This window comes from Bactrocera dorsalis, chromosome 2 (genome assembly GCF_023373825.1).
Source record: "Bactrocera dorsalis isolate Fly_Bdor chromosome 2, ASM2337382v1, whole genome shotgun sequence".
Taxonomy (NCBI): Eukaryota; Metazoa; Arthropoda; class Insecta; order Diptera; family Tephritidae; genus Bactrocera; species Bactrocera dorsalis.
In genome coordinates this window covers 3,998,852-4,019,187 of record NC_064304.1, presented here as the reverse complement: position 1 = coordinate 4,019,187, position 20,336 = coordinate 3,998,852, and the positions used below count along the sequence as shown (strand labels likewise).

General features: G+C 38.3%; 3 protein-coding genes across 17 annotated transcripts in view; 1 reads left to right on the top strand and 2 right to left on the bottom strand.

The window, feature by feature from the left end:
* LOC105225810 (collagen alpha chain CG42342) overlaps nt 1-444 on the top strand; it is a 208,451-nt gene extending 208,007 nt beyond the window's left edge. For 10 of the 14 annotated variants that reach the window (XM_049449489.1, XM_049449477.1, XM_049449480.1 and 7 more), the window contains one exon: nt 171-310. In XM_049449489.1, the coding sequence (XP_049305446.1) occupies nt 171-233 (63 nt within the window). In that variant the 3' untranslated portion in view covers nt 234-310. Of the gene's footprint in view, nt 1-170 lie in introns of all 14 variants that reach the window. The other 4 variants (XM_049449487.1, XM_049449493.1, XM_049449494.1 and 1 more) reach the window with 2 other exon arrangements.
* LOC125776569 (putative peptidyl-tRNA hydrolase PTRHD1) overlaps nt 1-2,116 on the bottom strand; it is a 169,047-nt gene extending 166,931 nt beyond the window's left edge. Inside the window, exons 1-3 of one of the 2 annotated variants that reach the window (XM_049449496.1) lie at nt 1,895-2,116; nt 1,658-1,743; nt 1,412-1,596 (exon numbers count right to left, since the gene is read on the bottom strand). In XM_049449496.1, the coding sequence (XP_049305453.1) occupies nt 1,423-1,596; nt 1,658-1,743; nt 1,895-1,994 (360 nt within the window). In that variant the 5' untranslated portion in view covers nt 1,995-2,116 and the 3' untranslated portion in view covers nt 1,412-1,422. Of the gene's footprint in view, nt 1-78; nt 1,597-1,657; nt 1,744-1,894 lie in introns of those variants that run through there. The other variant, XM_049449495.1, reaches the window with a different exon arrangement.
* An 8,799-nt stretch (nt 2,117-10,915) lies between these two features.
* Nucleotides 10,916-20,336, bottom strand: part of LOC105226721 (calexcitin-1) — a 32,063-nt gene continuing 22,642 nt past the window's right edge. The window contains 2 exon segments of the mRNA NM_001304983.1: nt 10,916-11,246; nt 11,321-11,533. Coding sequence (NP_001291912.1) covers nt 11,136-11,246; nt 11,321-11,533 — 324 coding nt within the window. The 3' untranslated portion in view covers nt 10,916-11,135.

The following is a 20,336-nucleotide window of genomic DNA, read 5'->3' as shown; positions in this document are numbered from 1 at the left end:
TTCCTATGATTTTTTAACGTTGTTTTCTTTTTTACGATTTAGTATTGCTTTTAAAATTTTTATTTTAATACTTTATACATCAGCTCTTAATTTAATTATATTTTTCATTTAGACGCACATAATTTCTAACTGTTCAAAAACTAATTGGTTTTGTGTAATACATTTTCCAGGAAAATTGGCAGCAGTGGTTGAAGGAAGAATTAAATGCGATTCAGAGACCTGCACGAAATTAGAATGCACAAACCCGCTATTTACAGCTGATCAGAATATCCAAGAATGAGATAGAAACTTTTCTGTAAATGTTAACAAAAGTGCAGCATTAAACGATGTCGAGCCGAATCTCTAAAATTACTACCGAGCAACTACACTCATACATATATATAAATGTTAGTTTCTTATTTATACCGTTGGCAGTTAAAACTATTTTAAATTTAATTTAAGCAAGCATATTAATATAATAACAGTGCATTATGTTTAGAGGAAAAAGTGCCGTAATGAATTAACACAATTAGAAATAGTTGTATTAAATAATGATTGTATGAACCAAATCACTCCGAAAACGGGTGCTATTTATTCATGTACTATATATTATTTATTAATATATACACACATTTATTTAACACAATTACCACCAATAACAAACGACAAAAAGAGTTTACAAATTCAGCGAATATTTAAGAAATTACGAAGAATTTAATGGCATATACAATAATTATCATTTTGTGTATCGAGAATAGAGAATGGATTATAAACTTTTACGTTAAAGCAGCTACTTATATACACTTACAATAGATTCATATTTATATACGTAAATATATTGTATTAAAGGCGATTTGCATTTAGGGAAACAATCTTATATTTACTTTTATTGTTCATTCGTAGTTTTAAATTGTTTTAACAAAACTTTTTTAATGTAATTAATATTTTTAATATACGAAATATTTACTGTTTAAATAAATATATATATATAACAAAACCCCAAGTGGCCGCATACTTTTCATGTTTTGAACTATTTATATTGTTAGGTCATTTTAGGGGTCAAAAATATTTTTTTGAAAAAAAAACTTTGTTTAGTGTTTTCGTTTATTATAAGGCACTACATACATAATTTCATGACGATTTCTAAGAATTTTGATAAATTAAAAGTACCATGGATGCAGATGACTTTACTCAACCGGCACTAATTTATTAATTTAAACCGTTCCTACGACAAGCGGGTTTATGTAGCCGATACAGACCCGGGTATCTTTCTTATCAAGAACTTTTCACTAATTTGGAATAAATCGCTAGAGCAATCACAGCTTTAATTATTCAAATGTAGAATTCCAAAAAATTTGCGTTAGAGCAGTATTCTATACCATCAGCGAATGTATCGATTAATTACAACAAGATTGTCACTCCAATTATACTTTTTTTTCTTTTTTATTCTTTGAGCAATTTTAGATTTTTAACAAACTTGTGCACATTGTCTTTGACATAGGGTTTTATTGCTATACACGTTGGAATATTTTCTGGCTGTTCTATCCATAGCTTATGTTTAATTTCATTTGTTTTTAGTTTTTCCGCCAGCTTCACTAACGCCGCTTCATCTTTAGCCTTAAGTGAGGACAAGGATAATAATTAAATAAAATATGAAAGCAATATGTCAAACACTCACCTCCAATACCACTTTATGCATATTATCTAAATCCTTTAAATAAGAAATTGTGTCCTCATCATCAGCGTACAAATACGTTATGGCCGCTGAAATATAAAATCAATAAGCTATTATTCGACAAGAACAGTCAGTCAGATTTAACAGGTTTTAAGATGCAAGCTTGTAGGCATAATTGGAAGGTTCTTATATCAAAATTTGTGCCAAAGAAAGTTCATCCAGCAGACAATTTGGATTTACCTGTCGCGTGGCAGCATTGCGCTATCACTGCACCTAATGGCCACCCCAAACTGGAACGCAGATCACTACGCACAATGATATATTGCACAATATTCGACATTATTGTATGTTATTAATAGAAAAATAAATATAAATTACTAAATTCGATATTTATAAATGCAAATATCACTAGCACGAAAAAACTTTTAAAAAATATTCACCGGCTGTCAAAAACAGCTGTTTAATATCGTAAACGGTATTAAGAATAAGAGATGCCACATGTCGCTGACTTATATCAGCTGTCACCCAATTTGAAGTTAACAGATATTAGGTGTGTTCGTTTACGAAAATTTGTAATAACGTGAAATATTATTAATTTGTTATTAAATTTGAAATAATTTCAAAGTTTATTCTAAGTATTTACAAAATGCTACAAGAATTGCACAGTAAAACCTTAATAGATAATTCTTAAGCACATAATTAATCATCGTAATTTATCTAACAATTATTAAGTATTTTCTGCTAAATGTTAGATGTTTCACTAAACATTTTGTGTAGATACTCCATTATATCCTTGGGTAGTCTTGAAAATGAGCAGAATCAAACCTCTATTATCCCACTTTCTGTAAAACACCCTTTCGTATTTCATCGGCTTACTTTAAATTAGAAAAATATAACATCTATTAAAATTTAGAAACAATGTGTTGACTTATAAATAGGTTTATTAAGGGTGTTTTTTTTTTGTGGTCTTCCAAGAGGAAAAACTCGTATAATTTAATGCAATGGCTAAGAATTTAAATTTGTTATTTAAAAGCTATCGCCACTGTGCCGAATAAATTCCAGCTGAGAGGCCCAATTTTCGAACATTTGCAGTTGAGCCGTATATATGTCAGCAACAACGCACCGAATATTCTCATTCAAAGCTCACATAATCCTATAAGAAATAGTCTAGCGGTTTTAAGTCACACAATCGTGGCGACCACTCCGCATACCCAGGACGCGGGTCACCAAATATAGCCGCATTATCACCAAATATAGCCTTCAATAAATTGATTATTTCCTTGCCTGTATGGCATGTAGCTTCATCTTGTTGGAACCAGAGGTCCTTCACATTAACCGCTAAAACCATCTGCGTATGCCTCTGAATATTAACATCAATGATCCCATCAGTCCATATTCTCCATTTCCTCTAAATTCACAAACAAAAAAATCTGGTTATTGCCAAACAGACAACATTCGGGAATTAAGGTTTTAGCCAGGGACTTTGAAGATGATAAAAGAATCAGTATGGGTTACTGGATCGATTAGACGTTGGAAGCAAATTTGGGCCAAAGGCTTTTTAGGTCATATAGGAAGACAGCCCTGTTGTTGTTGTAACGGTTACCTAATCCACGTTAGAATGGTAAGTATAAGATAAGTTGTAATCGAGGCCATCTAACGGTAGCCCTAGGAAACGTATTGTTTCGACGGGGTCAGAACATAGGAAGAAGGGTGTCAGATGTATAAGACTAACAGGGCAAGCAATGAGGTGGTTAGTGTCATGCGGGAACTCGTTGAATATTGGACATATGTTTGATTTGTCAGTGCCGGTTCTGGATAAGTAGGAGTTTAACCTGCTACAGTATCCAGAACGAAGCTGCGCAAGGGTCACTCTCAATTTTCACGGCAACTCGAGGAGGCCATACACTGTGAGGGAATCAGTGAAGGTGTTAATTGCTTCTCTGTGAATGGCGGTCAGTGCATGACTGAAGTTTGTTGCATCCGAAGTCTGGTCGGCGTATTGTTTATGTCGTCGACGTAGTTGTCGGAGGACCTCTTGATGCATCTAGGAGGCGGTTTCGCTACAAGTAGGTGACTGCAGTGATGATTTCTGCGAAAGCACTCCAGCACAAACTGCTTGGAGAGGAGTTCATTATACTCCCTCACTGAGAGCATACAGGTCGCACTGTGCAGGTGTTCGATGGGAGACATCAAAAGGCCTTCTGTTGTGGTCTAGAGTGCAGTGTTCTAACATGTCTATAGCTTCCTTGTCTATGTTTCACTGTATCCAGGCGACAACGTTTCTTTGTCTTTTCTCATTTAGTAGCTACTCTGTACTTTGGCAATAATCGCCATGTGAGTAGTGAAGGAGGCTATCGAATGTCACACCTAAATTCTTAGGTGTGCCCTGTCTAATTTTGTGAATCCTTTTAAGTTTTTTGCGGAATGCTATCAAATATGATTAGCTTCCACTCTCAGATGGTAATTAGTTTTTCAAAATTTTAGGCAAAAGTTCGTTTTTCGGTGTCGGAGGGTTGAGTAAAAATTTGATCAAAATTCTTCAAAACTTAAAGGTGTTACATAATCTGAAATCCCAAATCAAAATATAGCCATGAGAACATACATATGTATGTATGCAGATTTGTTTTACGTACATATATCTATGTCGTGTTTACAGTTAATTTAGACAATATAAACATTAAATTACAAGCATTTAAAGACACATCTACTCGGTTGCATTAAATTGCAGTACTAAATTTCGGGAGCGACTGCCGAACTGATTGCCCGATCGTCCCCAAATTGTGTTAGCAACACTTTCGCCTTCGGGTGCCAATTATATCTGAATGTCGCTTGTGCGTGTGAGCCGATGGCAACTTATTAAACGCTTAATTTGCTTCATGGTTCCAAACGCACACACACACGCACACGCACCAATGCAGAAGTACAAGGAGTTGCATAATAAGATGCACGGAAACGCACACACACAGACGCAACACTTGTTCACATGCGTGCTCACAATGTTAACAAGCGGATAACACGCATACAACACACACACCCATACACACACTTACAACACGCATGCCATATGTGAATGTGTGCTGCAGTGTGTGTATGGGTTGGCATTTAAGGCGGTTAGTCGCTCAATTGTGCCACACCGAAGGACGGACTGGCCGGTGCCCCTAAATGTCGCATATGATTAAAACGTATTCCCTTGCAACCGAGCTGGAGACTCCATTTGCATACCAGCACATATGCTTATCTCACTGCGTAAGTGTGTGTGTTTGTCTGTGTTTCTGCGACTGCAACGCTTGTCGCCGCAGTCAGTGGCACTGTCATTGTCAGTGCCGCCCAGTGTCGACATTGCCACAGTGACATCGATGCATTGCCAGAGATTCGTGGCATGCCCCACGCACTTCCTCCACTACTTGTCGCTCACGTTTGCACATCTATTTCCTTTCTTGCAGCCCTAAGATTAACCAAACAAGCTGGCGACCCGCTCCCCGCCTCTTGGTCCGCACGCCCGCTCGCCATCGACCGCAGTTTGCAGCTTTGGGCCATCGGTTAAGTGCATCAGCGCACAATTATCTGCACAAAATTTACTGTGTGGCAAGCACAAGTGCCACTCAAGCCAGCCACTCGGTGTATTTATGTGTGTCCATCATTCTGCCGTTACACCAGCTGCAGCAGCAGCTCCTTCAAGCTCAGTGGCGCTTACTCGTCACTTTGGGGTTAGCCACTTTGTTTTTGTTTTATTGTGTATTTATTATTGTGCGCCGATAAGACACGGCAAGTCCGGCAATTTATGCAAATAATTTTAATTTCAGATAAGCACAACGTTGAAGTGCTGCAGTGTGCCTTATTCATCATCAAAGCTCTCTTGTTGGCAAGCGTTGAGGCGTCGGTGCATGCCACAAAGTGCATTTGCTGCCGGCATTGTTGTTTCGCTGACATTGGTGCAGGTTAAGCCACCACTTATGGTTTGTTGAAAGATTTTATAGAAATGCGCCGTTATGTGTTCACTTCTTAGAAGAGAATCTGCGCTTTGTTGTTGCTTCTTGTTAAATTCATAAATATAATAGAGCACTAGAAACCACTTAAATTTGTATGTGCGTGGATTAATTGAGAGATTTGGATTTTGTGATAAGCATCAATTTGTGCCCAGACGCTCGTCAAATTACGACATTCGTTTGAATTATTATTGTTATATTTAATGATAGTGAAGGAAAATTCTAAATTACTAAATTAAGTGTTTTTTTATTTTTTTTATAATAATAAAATACAATAATCACACTTCTTGCACCCAACCGAGCAAGGAGTGTGGATACGGATCAATTTTTTATGAGCACCTTCAAAATGGCGTGAAACCACACTTAGACTGCAGCGTATAGACCTTTGTGAAGCCACAGAAAACTCCTGTTTTTACATATTAATCTTCTTGACAAAGTACATTGAACCTTTCACACATCTGCTGAGGTGATTAATTTCTACTCTTTTCTATTTAACCCGGATGTCGGAAAGTACGAAATCCGAGGTATTTTAACCTCGATCTGGCAAAGGCTGCATTTGAGAAGGAAGTGTTGATATGATTCAATTTTAGCTTCTTGTTAGTGGCCTCCGGTTAGATTTTAAATCTTACCGCGTATCTCGATTGCACAGAGTCCAGCTACAACTCCTACAGCTTTTAAAAACTAGACATCTTAAAGTTTTTTTTAGACCAGAGGGGCCTTGCGACTACCCAATTGCTAGCTGACCATCTGTATAGGTAAAGCGTAAAAATTGTTTTTGAATGTACTCAACTATAACTTATCGATCATTTCATTGAATAAAATTCCAACTTCTTGTAATTCCCATATCTCTCTATTTCTATATATATTTATCTATTTTCATCATACCATTTTGAATGAGTCAGAAATTCAGAAGCATTTAAAATAGTTCAAATCTAAAATACATAAATTATTTTAATCGCAGCAAAAAGATGACGAAACTATGTTCAATAATTAGATATAATTTAACTTTTGGCAGAAGGATAACAGAAACACTGCCCTTGAAAGACAAGAGAAAAGTTGTGAAGGGCAATAAAGTTATTCAACAAAATGGTTAACTGCACCGAATGAGTCGCAAGAACTGCATTTAGCAATTTGTCTATTTTACCAAAATGGTCAGCGTATAAAATTAGTCAAATTTGCATACTGTAAGCTTGGGCAATACCTGCTCACTTTCGGGTTAAGGTACGCCAATAAACCTCCATAGACCAGTCCTTTGCGATACCAAATGGGGTTCACTTGCTAAGTCCAAGAGAAGTAGTCATCGTTTATTATGCTTGCGCTTGACGCAAATTTTAACAGAATCTGTGAGCCCACTATCGATACCTTCTCCAGAGTATCATTGATGCTTACAGCGTAGTTTTGCCGATGCGGGAACAATGCACAAGAGAAGTTCCGCTGTTTCCCTGGTGCCTTCCCCTAGACATTTTCTGCAGTTCTCTCAATATGTCTGACCAGACAGTGACCAGTTACTATTCCGATCATGTTCCTACAGTCTCTTCTATCGAGTACTAATATCGTCTTGCGCATGACTTTTGCAGTTTTACATCCAGGTAGCTCATTCCATCGGGGTTTGATTTTCTTCACTATGCTTTTGTCAAGATCAATGCATGGGTCTGCCAATGTTGATCACGTGTTCGGATATTAGCCGCATATCATTCTTGGCAATCTCGTCCACTATTTCATTGCCCTCGATGCCTTTGAGACCTGTTACCCCGTAGAAGTGTAGTTGATTGCTTCTGGTAACACTTTCCACTGCTGCCCTGCTTCTCAAGACACTTCTGGCCGATATGCGATACGATGTTACTGCCTTGATTGCTGCTTGGTTGTCCACGTAGATGTTGATTCTGGAATCGCTTTCAGATGAAATAAAAGCTAGCTCTGCGGCTTTCGCAATAACAAAGACCCCAGCTTGAAATATACTTTAGTAGTCCGACAACTTGAAAGTTGCCTTATGCCTAATTTTGGACAGTATATTCCCGCACCAACTCCATTGCGCATTTTCGAGCCATCCGTTTAGATGTTTAGAGTGTTGTGCTTAACTAACATACCTTTACGCCAGGTATCTTTTCCTATGTTTACTTTGAACCTGCTTTCCCAGTTGAAAAGTGGGGTCATGTAGCCGGTGTTTGCCCAACCGCCATTATCCACCGAGCTACATATGTATGTCCGAAAGTTCTATAGGTAAATTCTTCTGTAGCCAGTAATCGTCTCGCCAATTTTGCTGCACAGTTTGCAGCGAAGACGTCTATAGGTGGCAGGTTTAATACCAGTTCAAGAGCCGCCGTTGGAATGATTCTTAAAGCTTTCATTATGCACAGCCACTTTTCAGCATTTCAAAGGCAAACTGCAGCTTATTAAAACAATACTGAGGTATGATATATTAATACCCTGAACACGGCATATTAAGTTTACCACGAAATATGTAACACCCAGAAAGAAGCGTCGGTGACCCTATAAAGTATACATATAGTATATATAATTGATCGGTATGTCGAGCTAAGTCGATTTATCCATGTCCGACTATCCATCCGTCCGTCTGTCTGTATATATACGAACTAGTCCCTCAGTTTTTAAGATATCGTTTTGAAATTTTGCAAACGTCGTTTTCTCTACAAGAAGCTGCTTATTTGTCGGAACTGCCGATATCGGCCCACTATAACATATAGCTGTCATACAAACTGAACAATCGGAATCAAGTTCTTGTAAGGAAAACTTTCACATTTGACAATGTATCTTCACGAAATTCGACATGGATTTCTGCTTAAGGTAATAACATAGTCTCCGAAAATATTGTTCTGATCTGATTACTATAGCATATAGTTTCCATACAAACTGAACACATAGTTACTAAAATACATGCACCTGTAAAGGGTATATTAGCTTCGAAGTTAACGTTTTTTCTTGTTTTAGGATATTAAAGCGAAATTTCGAGTAAAGTATATACGTTGCCTACGATCCGACGAGCTACCCTTACTTCGTTCTCGGTATCCTTGGCAATCTCAAATCGTTTCCACGGATACTCTGAAAGTGTTTTTAACGGTACACCAGCTGTTTTGTAGAATAGTCAAACTATGACATATGAACTGCAAATTCAAAATTTTGTCTGGATATTGGACCAAACAAATATTTTTCGAAAGATTTAGTCATAAGAAAAGAAGAGTTTGAAATTTTACCTAATTTAAAGCTTCATTATTAATTACACTAGCCGACAATTTTGACATTTTTTTCTGCTCTGAAACCAAACTTGTTTTTTTATGTTGCTTTGATAAGGTACATATATAATTTGAATATAAAAAAAAATTGCTAGGTCCAGGTTAAGAGAAAAATAAAAGTAAAGTTTTTGCAAAAAATATATTGAATGTTACAAATTTTTATCCCTCAATTTATATTTTCTTGTACTTTTTTGAACTTCTGCTGTATTGGTAGTCAGGATTATCACGTAAGCATATCCAGCAATAGTCTGCCAGCATGCTAGGAGTCCATTTGCCTTGATACCTTTTCTCCATACTCAATATGTCTTGGTGAAATCTCTCCCCATGTTCATCACTGACTGCACCTAAATTGGGAGGAAAGAAATCCAAGTGCGAATGTAGGAAATGTATTTTCAGGGACATGTTACACCCTAAAGCCTGAAAATCCGTCAATAGGCTTGATATGAGTTCTTCATAATCGGGTGATTTGGTGTTACCCAAAAAATTTTTTACAACCTCAACAAATGAAAGCCATGCTTTTTTTCTAGCGTATTTAGTTTAGAGACAAAGTTTTGATCCTTCATAACTCGTCGTATGTCTGGCCCCACAAAAATCCCTTCTTTTAATTTCGCATCACTAAGTCTCGGAAATATACTTTTAAGGTATTGAAAACCTTCTCCCGTTTTATCCATTGCTTTTACAAAATTTTTCATTAAGCCTAATTTTATATGAAGGGGTGGCAATACAATATTCTCGGGTTCAACAAGACGAAGATTGGACACACTTTTCTGATTAGGTACATAGTCTGTTTTTTTTTGGCCACTCTTTTTGGATATAGTGTTTGCTTCGAGCTCTGCTATCCCATTCGCACATAAAACAGCAAAATTTTGTGTAACCAGCTTGCATACCTAGTAACATCCCAACTACTTTTAAATCAGAACAAATTTTCCAAGAATGTTTAGCATACTGTATTTTTTGTAGTAGATTTTTGATATTTTCATAGGTTTCTTTGATATGTACTCCATGCACCTGAATCTATCGCAACCTTTTCCGAACTCGTATAAGAAGTATAACTTCAATAATATTATCGTAATTGGACCTAAAAATATTTTTTTATTATTTTTCTAATGATATACATACTAACAGGAACCAAAATATATAATTTTTATTTCAGAGCAAAATCCATTGTCGGCTAGTGTTATCATGTGCCTGTTTCTAATTATGTAAAAGTATTATATGGGCATCATTCACGTTTTCCTCTCACTTCAATGGTGCAGCACATTTGGTTTCGCCTAATACTTACCCGGTCTATACTGACATATGCTTCCTATATTAGTAACAACTCAACTGAAATAAAAAAAATCGGTTTTGTTTTATAATTTTATTTATTTGAATTAATTTAGCTACATACACAAACATTTAATAAACAATTTCATCTTAAACATCATATATTTTACTATATATTAGTTTTCTTCTAAACTTTGTTTTGGTTTTTATTATATTTGGAAACATTTAATTTAGTTAAGAGTTAACTAATTTATAATTACGTTTTACTTCTACTACAATTTTCACCACTGAGAATTATTGCGTGAACATTTATCTACATTTATACAAAAAAAGAAAACCGAATTAGTCACTTTATACCAGGAATGTACGCTATTTATGCACACATACATACTATTTAGGCTGCTTGGCGGCCGAACGACCGCAGAGATTCCATCGAATTGAGCCGCAAAGGAATCACTATAATACAGGTGTGCTTATATATGTATGTGTCGGCTTTCGATATAATCTAAGATTCAATTGTATATATTCTTTTTATAGTAGTTATAATTGAGCACATTGATCAGGAATCATATATATATATGTGTATATATACTAAATAAAGTTGTGCCTTCCATATTTCATTGCGATAAAGTACATTTCTGCTAAAACAAGTTAACCCCTTTCGGTTTCTCTTTTCACTTTTGCGCTACCTTAAAGTTTCGCCAATGCGATTTCAACATTTCAATTATTGTTCATTAAAAATTTTTATTGTTATTAATTTATTAAATATATATTTCTTTATTATGCTCAAACATTTCAATAATAGTTGCATATGCCAGTTTCAAAATGTATGCCTCAGCACACCAACGCACTTCACCCCTTCACTACACAAAGCGTGCATACTTCACTTGCAATCAGACCCCAAAAACGTCTTGAAAATTTAAGCCTGGCTGTGGGCCCACGCGGAGCGCCTTAGCCAGCTGAGCAAATTTTAGAGCGTTAAAATGCATTTTTGCCGAAAATGAAATTGCCGGGCGCATTCACATCCTCTGCTGCGAAGTATTCCTTCCATAAGGCGGCGAACTGGTCGCGCGTGACCTCGGAATTGCCCTAGAAATAAAGTGTAATAATTTATAAGTAATTCACAAGAAACAGTGCAACCAATATGGGTTGAGGGTACACACCTGCGCCATTTTCTGGAAGGCGTCTTGGCATTCGGCCTTGTCCAGGCCATAGCTGGAGCAGACCAATGTGAACTCCTCCGCGTCGATGCTGCCGTCAGTCGAGGCGTCCTCCAGGTCGAACATGAAGTTCATGTATTTGGTTTGCCAGTCCATGACGCTGCTGGGATCCTTGGCGTAGGCGTCCCACATGTTGCACCACTCATCAACGGAAACCTGCAGAGACAAAAAGTTTTAGTTGCAAATGTGGCAATCATACCCTAACTTTGCTAAACGGAAATATATTTTCTAATCTTTCCTGCATAAAGCACTCAATATTTATGTGTGTGTGTGTGTTAGCAGGCGTATTGCCACGCCGCTCAATCAGCGGGTCTCAGCCCCCTTTCCAGCACAGTTGCAACAGAGCAATTGAGCCATTTCGCTAAAATTTATGAATGTTGCACGCTTAGTAAATAAATATGGCTGCATTGCTTCCACAAAGGTGCACACATATTTCTTCCTGCGCGAATCCGCTACATGAGTGTGCTAAATATTTTTACAGCGAGCCACAATAAATCTGCATACCTAATATACCGCCTCCGCCCCCACACATTCACGTGAAATACCGTTCGTTTGGCAATGGCCGCACATTACATTTGCAAGTATTAAATGATTCCGATTGCATGGTTGCTGTTGATGTTGTTGTGTCGGAATTTTTGCTACATTTTTGGCAGTGGCAACTCCTGCGCGAACATCGAGTTATTTATGTATGTGTTCGCTTGGCCAACTTCAACACATGGGCGCACACGCACACACCCCCTAATGTTCTAATGCTTTAAGCAACCGCATCCGCCCCGCCCCGCACCGCACCGCTGGCTGACCGGCACAATAAATATGCAACTAAACATGTTGCGGTGCTTGTGGCCGCGATTTTGAGCATTTCCACTGTGGCAATTGGCACAGCAACACAGCAAACGTGAGCCATCGAAGACCACAACACAACAAAGCACAGCCGGGCATGGCACGGCGCAGTATAGCAGCTTGCTCTGCGTATAAGCGGCCATTAACACATGTCCGAATGTCCAGTAAAATTGTATTGGCTTGGATTTATGCATTTATGTATGACTGTAACTAAATAGCTACAACAACAAAGTACGTCGACTTAACAAGGTCAAAACAAATAGGGCCAATAAGGCAAACGCTTATGATGGTTTACTGCTGGACTTTGGCCACATGCCACGGTTGCACAGCGAAAGAAAAACAAAAACGAATTTGTTCAATATCAGAAAAGGCTTGTACTCGCAATTATTGTGTCTAGTTGTCGTAAATTCTTTTACAACAACACAGCATTTAAGGCCAGCTGGTTAGGTAAGCAATCTTCGAGTTCTTTATGGTTTCATATGTCACCAGTTAAGCTCGAAGCTGCTCCCGTTAGAGACCTCTTGTACTTGTGATTACAATACCGTTAATTAATTTATGAAAACTGAAAAGGTTTCTGATGTGAAGAGAGTCTATCCACCTTCCATATAACATGGGGAGGGGGCCAAGATATCGACCAGCAATCCTCGAAAACTCAAAGTAACTAGTAACTTTAACTATATCCCTCTCTAATTCTTATTCTTTAATAACAGCGCGCCAGTCGTTTCTTCTTTTCGCAATGCGGCGCCAATTGGAGATTACAAGCGAAGTCAGGTTCTTCTCCACCTAATCTTTCCAACGGACTGAAGGTCTTCCTCTTTCCCTGCTTCCATCGGCTGGTACTGAAACGAAAACCTTCAAAGCTTGAGTGTTCTCTTCTATCCAGACAACATAATCTAACCAGCGAAGTCGCTGTCTTTCGATTCGTTGAACTATGTCAATATCGCCGTATATCTCATACAGCTCATCGTTTCATCGACTGCGGTACTCGCCGCTGCCAATGCGGAAAGGACCACAAATCTTCCGCAAAACTTTTAGCTCGAACACTCCTAAGGCCGACTCGTCAGATGATGTCATTATCCATGTCTCCGCACCATATAGCAGGACGATAATGATGAGGGACTCGTGGTGTTTCTTCTTTGCTCGTCGGGAGAGAACTTTACTTTTCAATTGCCTACTCAGTCCAAAGTAGCACCTGTTGGCAAGAGTGATTATGCGTTGGATTTTAAGGTTGATATTGTTGTTGGTTTTGATGATGGTTCCAAGATAAAAGAAGTTAACTACGACTTCAAAGTTGTGACCGTCAACAGTGTGTTTCTCTCTAGTTATGGACTTCGAATTTCATGGTACTTTATTCTCGTCTATTACTTGCTCTTTCCACAAGTTCGTAAAAGTCGATTAATTGTTTCGCATTTGGTGGAAGTTCGATCCAGTGCCCGAACAGAACATTTTCCAAGAGAAATATTACAATCATTGAGAGAAAGCGCTTAGCTATCTTTTCAAACAAAAAAAAAAAAAACGGAATCTATCTGTTCTGTAAACCATTAACAAGTCGGAAGGAGGAACTCGTAGCCTTCTTTTCGTCACTAACGCACCTTACAAAATTGCGCAGCACATTAAGAAACACATAAATAAAACACTAAATAAAGGAAGAGAGGAGTATATAAAAGCACCACAAATTACAGAGTTCGTTAAAGGAAGCAGCCATTTCGGAATTAGACCCTCGTTTACAGTTTCATACAAAATTGTTCGAATAAGCGCAATTCAATTTACGGTAACATTCGAAGCATGTTGACCGCAAAAAAACCAGCGGTCATTACTTTTCCGCGATTAAATACACCAACAATTTGCGCACAAAACGTTGCATAGGTAAGTTTGTGGTTAAGTGGCTCAATTGAATGGCCAGCTAAATGAGTAGCGGACAAGTGCGTGGCTAATAAATAACGGTACATGGCAATAAAACGGAAACAATCCGGAGTGAGACATGTCGAGCTTAGTTTCAGTGAGTAAGGTTGCCAAATATGTCCTTTATATCCGTGTATGTGTATATGTTTAGCGCTAAGCGCTTGCTGAGCGAGCTGCGGTAAGTCGCCAAGTCAACAAAGTTGTCAAATGCATGCTGACATTAAAAGAAGACAACAATATAGCTCATATAAAAGCCATAAAAACTTATATTGCAACCATGTATGTGCATATACAGACATACATACCTAAGTGGCTGTTTATGTAGCTTGACCCAGCAAGAAAAATGCAATAATAGAAGAATTATAACATTTTACAGCAAATACCAGAAATATGATAACAAAAGGCAACAAAACGATAAAAGGGAAAGGCATCGCAAAGAGCACAAAATAAAGAGTCATAGTTTCGAGGCAAATTTATCAGTTAAAATTTTTGCTAACAGTTCAGTGTCTATTCAACATATGGTGTCTTGAAATTCTAATCGATTTTATGTTAAGTTTAATGAAGTATTCAATTCAAGCTTACACTGTCGATTGAATTTCTGCAATGATGAAGCTTCTAACACAACCTATAAACTGTTCTGTGGGGCCTTGAAGCTCTGCATTTAACATTGTAACCTCCAAACAACCCAAAGAAGAATGTCTACGATGTAATATCGCTTTCATTTTATTCTGATATCGTTTTGAGTTGATTAGTTTTTCGCTACCAGACATTTAGAAAGCACGTTGTTATTATTTTTTCCAATGAAATTTATTTATATGAACATATTCATCACGACCTCAAGTACAATCCCTTGGATTGTTATACCGACAAAAATCTTACCGTCTTTATTCGTAAATAAAATTTTTACTGTATTGATTAGTTTATTATATGACTAATAGTATAAAATATATGTATACCACTGCAACGCGTGGCCGGATCCACTAGTATATTGATAGATATACTTATATGTATATATATCAATAAGGTCCAATATTCGTGCGACCGATAATCACATATGGAACGGCAGCTTGACTTCAATTATCAAAGCTGCAACGACTTGCCTGTATCTGCGTGTCGGGTGCCATGCGCACATGTTCGATGGCGGCACTTAAAGTTATGCTGAATCTAACATCGCTTCACCTAGTAATCGGTCAGGTAGTCAAACATACTCTGCTCCAAATGACAACAGAATGCTTTGGCAGAGTAAAGTAATCTTTTCCAAGCGCAAGAAGGACTTAAGTGGCGAAATACCACTGTCTCTTCTCCCAAGGGACAGCATTACTAAAAGTGTAAACCTCATTAAGAACTATCCATACCTATAAGAAGTTTTCCGAGCATATACCAACGCAATTTTTGCAATGAATGTATAGTTATAATACTTAGCGTCAGCCAAGTGGAAAACGATCTCTGCATATGAAATCAAATCGTTATCGGTGCAGGAGTGTATAGAACGGCTCAACAGTCTATCAGTCCCGGTCACAAAGCCGGGAATGAACTGGCTGTTGAGCTCGCCCGGTCCATGGTCCAACCCAACCTTTCATTGCGGTTAAGGATTAAGTATGTAATCAATCTCTCAAAAATCTCAAGCTTGTTGCCTTCTACACTTTTATAAAACGGACCTAGCTTCATGTACGATTTGCCGGTTCTTCGACATGGAGCCTGAAACTACAGAACACCTACTAATTGACTGCACAGCAGTCTGTAGGCGCAGAATGAAGGCCTTTAAATCCATTCATATCAGCTAGCAGTATATTGGAATTTATTAATATGTTTGGCGCTAAATGAGTCGGTGCGACTTAGAAGAGGGCAAAATAGACCTTAGGTCGCGGTGAAATCCCCATTTATTTATTTAATCTAACTTAAGGCCCAATATGCCTTTCACTTTCGTTTTTCGCTATCAACCTTTCAAAAGACTTAACGCTTTATACCTGAATCTTTTACAAATGGACGTCGAACAGAAGACGGAAAAGAGTTACTTGACAACATAGCTGAAGGCCCTACATTCAGATCCTCTTACTAGTGACGTGGCGTAGGTTTTTGAAAATTATTGGAAACAGTACAGTTCGCTGAAGGCACAGGAGAACTCGCAGCCGAGACTTACTATACTCGTATAAAAAGTGTATTGAAAATTCGACTTTTTCTTGGAGTGGTTGTATTGGCTCAAATGGAGGCTATTTTGGAGGTGGAAATAAGGTTTTTTTTTTATCAGATGACATACATAACCTCCGCAAGAGACAATCTAACGAGAAGAAAGATAGTCGAGTCTGCGAGAGTCCTCTAAGTACATTCGAACAAAAATATAGCTATAAAAGGAAAATACGAGCGAACACGAAGATTATATCTCGTATTCATATTGTCAAGGACAGTGCCACAGAATAAACACACGATCTAAAATACACCGAAGCAACAGTTTACAGCAACGAAAATTTTCCACAGTGTATTTGTTCCGTGGCACGTATTTTAACTGAGCGAAGCGTCTTTATTAAGCCGAAAGTCAACACACAAGATAGCAATCAAGTTGCTCGGCCACTTTGTGTGTTAACTTAAATGCGGGTGACCGGATCAGTATAGTGATAGTCTGATAGCGGAACGGCAAGAATAATAACAACATAAGCAAAAGTTATTATGACTACGTGGCACTTTTCGTTTTTACGGCCATACCATTGTTGCACCGCCACTGAGCACCATAAGTGTGTATGGGATGGGATGGGAAGTAGCACACACACCTGGTGAAGACAGTCAACGACAGCGATGTATATTTGCAGGCGCAAAATGCATGAGTGCACATCCTTTGACACGGTTTTGGCCTCTTGCCAGGAAAGCAACCAAACTACAACACCGCCGCTACAAGCACCTGCACGGGTGCCGCAATCGGTCGCGCAGCTGACACAAACAGGTATGCTGGCGGCTACCCGCTAACCAACATTGCTGTTGCAACTAGCACTACCACTGCCACACACACGCACACATTGCCTGTTGTGGCATGTTGCAGCTACTCATATTCACTGCTATTGTTCGCTGCAACGCCATTTACCGTTGGCCACTTGCACCCAGCGTGCAACGAAATGTTGCCACACATGCCACACATAATTTGACCATCACCTGAGCAAACACAACCCCAACAGCCGCACCGCCCACCCCGCCTTCACTGCGCGCTGCTCATCTTTGGCCATGACGGAGCAAAAAATTAAAATGCAATTGCACGTTTATCATTTGTACGACATCGCCTCACCCCACCACGCCACATCGCAACACTCATACCTCACCAGCAACAAGCATGTTGATTAAAATGGCAGAGAAAAGGTGGAAAAATGCTGTGTTGACACAACAATTTGTAGATTTATGCACAATAACTATAATCGTCAGCAGTCAAATTGTTGCAGCGACAGGCTCATAAACACACACAAGCGTAAGCGCACATGCATGAATGCATAAGTGTTGGTTATGAGCGCTGCTGTGCATACTTTGTTGTTTTTATGTTGCTGCGGCATGCTGTTGTTGAGTGTTGCTGGTGCCGTGCCAAGCGCAAATCATTGCCAACAATGCTGCCACATAACTCAAAAACAACAACGCACAACAACAAGTGCAACAACGGCTCATCGAAAGCATTTCCACAATTTAACAGCACTAAAAGTGCATGTCGAATGTCCTCCGCGTGTGCGTTTGTGCAACGCTTTGGTGCAGCATGTTTTGCTGGCTCGGCGCTTGCAAACTTTGCTTGCATTTTCTTAATTCTTTCGTTTTTAATTTCACTTGCGAGCGCAATTAATGCACATTTATTTATTTGTGTGTGTGTGTTGATCTTCAAAGCCACACAGCTGTCTATGCATTTCTTTTCGCATAAATCAGCTCGGTAGGCGTTCTCCTTCTTAATGCATAACGGAAACTGCAGGCGAAGTGTCCTTTACCGCCAGCACTTTTCAATTTGGTTACGGCACTTCGGATTTATGTGTGGCTCAGTGGCGCTTAGTTGCAATATGAAAACTCGTATTTCATATTTCATTCTATTCTTCTATTCAAGGTGTCAACTGCAGTTGCGTCTTCGTTTTTACATATCTGCTGGCACTCAAAGTGATAAAGAATTGTTATTAATAATATTCATGGCTTTCACCTTCGCAGCAGCAGTTAGCTTGCCAATGCGATAATAAATTGGAAATTGAAAGTCAGAACACATAAAAATAACGTTGCTTTTTATTTTTGTTCATAAATATTTAATACAGAAATATAGTATATGAATTGATTTACATTAAAAAAAGAGAGACACTTTGCCAGAAAAGCGTAAGCTTTACGGGCTTTTAGTTATATTGAATAGTCGAAAAAGCCTTTTCGTATTTTGGCAATAGATGTTGTTGCAGTGGTATTTCTCCAGTTCTACCTATCACACTGTGTTATACCATACGAGTATATTGTTAAAAAGGTGAGATTTTAAACTTCATTCAACGAAAAAAAATTTAATTCGGGGAAGTTGAAAAAAATTACAGCTATTCAAAAATTAGTGAAAATAATGAAGATTCGCCATATTTGGCAATTTTTGTATTAAAAAGAAAGAATGCCACGCAAGCCACCAATGAAACTTGTGAAGTTTACCGAGACAATGCTGTATCAGTTCGTGCAGCACAAAAATGGTTCGTTCGCTTTCGTTCTTTAAAATTCCATGTGAAAGATGCACCTAGTTCTGATCGACCTATCGTTGAAAAAGTCGATGAAATTATGGAAAAGATTGACCAGGATCGTCACATAAGTAGCCATGAGATTGCTAAGAAACTTAACATTCATCATCAAACAATTTTGAACCATTTAAAAAAGGCGCACTACAAAAAAAGCCCGACCACATGAAATGTTCGTGAAAATTTAATGGACCGAATTAACATCTGTAATTTTTGCTGTAACGAAATGAAAACGCACCATTTCTGAAATGGATGGTAACAGGAGACGAAAAGTAGATCAAATACGACAATAATGTGCGAAAAAGATCATGGTCTAAGCGTGGTGAAGGTCAACAAATGGTCGCAAAGCCGGGACTGACGTCTCGAAAGGTTATGCTGAGTGTTTGGTGGAATCGTAAAGGAAACATCCACTATGAGCTGCTCCAACCTGGTCGAACGATTGATTCTACATTTTACTGTAAACAAATGATGAGATTGAAGCAAGCAGAACGACCATAACTGATCAACAGAAAGGGCTTCGTCTTCCATCTGGACCACTCTAGACCACTCACATTTTTGATGACTCGGCAAAAACTGGGAGAGCTTGGCTGGGAAGTTTCGTTGCATGCACCATATAGCCCTGAGCTTGCACTTTAGGACTACCACTTGTTTCGGTCAATGCAGAACTCCCTTAATGGAGTGAATTTGGCTTCAAAAGAAGCCTGTGAAAATTACTTGTCGCAGTTTTTCGCCGAGAAACCAAAAAATGTTTACACTGATATAAGTCAAGTCATAAGTAAGGAGTAATGTCCTTAGCGAAAATATGGCAAAAATTGGTCGACCACAAGGTACATATTTGGTTCATTAAAGTTCATTATAAATATAAAGAAATAAGTTAAAACTTTATTAGAATTACAAAAAGACTTTTTCAACTATTCAATATATAATAGAGGACCTTTTGGTAATTTGAATAGAGAGGCAGACGGGGTTTGTCTCAAAAAGTGCACTGGAAGGAATTCATTTCTTGCCTAGGTGGGCAACACTACTGCCGAAAATTTGTATGATGTTTGTAGTAGAGAACGGTCAATCCTGAGATTGTAGATCTTTCATATAAAAATAAATCATATTCACATTTAAGCCAATTTAATTGGAATCAAGTAAGGTGAACTAGGGTTTACAGTAATCTTTCTCCGTCTTTCTGTCCATCTGTCTGTCTGTATATACGCGGAGTAGTATTAGATGAGAACTGAACTTAACTAATTTCCTAGGAGTAGCCATGAACATGCTAATTTCGTTAATATAGAGTCAGTGAAAGATTATGAAAGAATATTTCTGATAACTATTATGGTCCACTGCTCCTAAACTCACTTCGTAATCGCATTCTATTGACGCTATTTTATGCAGAACTTAGACGAGTGCATAGAACTCATGACTATTTCTATACAGTCGTGGGAGCATCCCAAGCAGTCACAATTTCCAACTCCCTGCTACACAGCTATTGTAGTAAGGTGGACAGGGTACAGAGGCTGCGC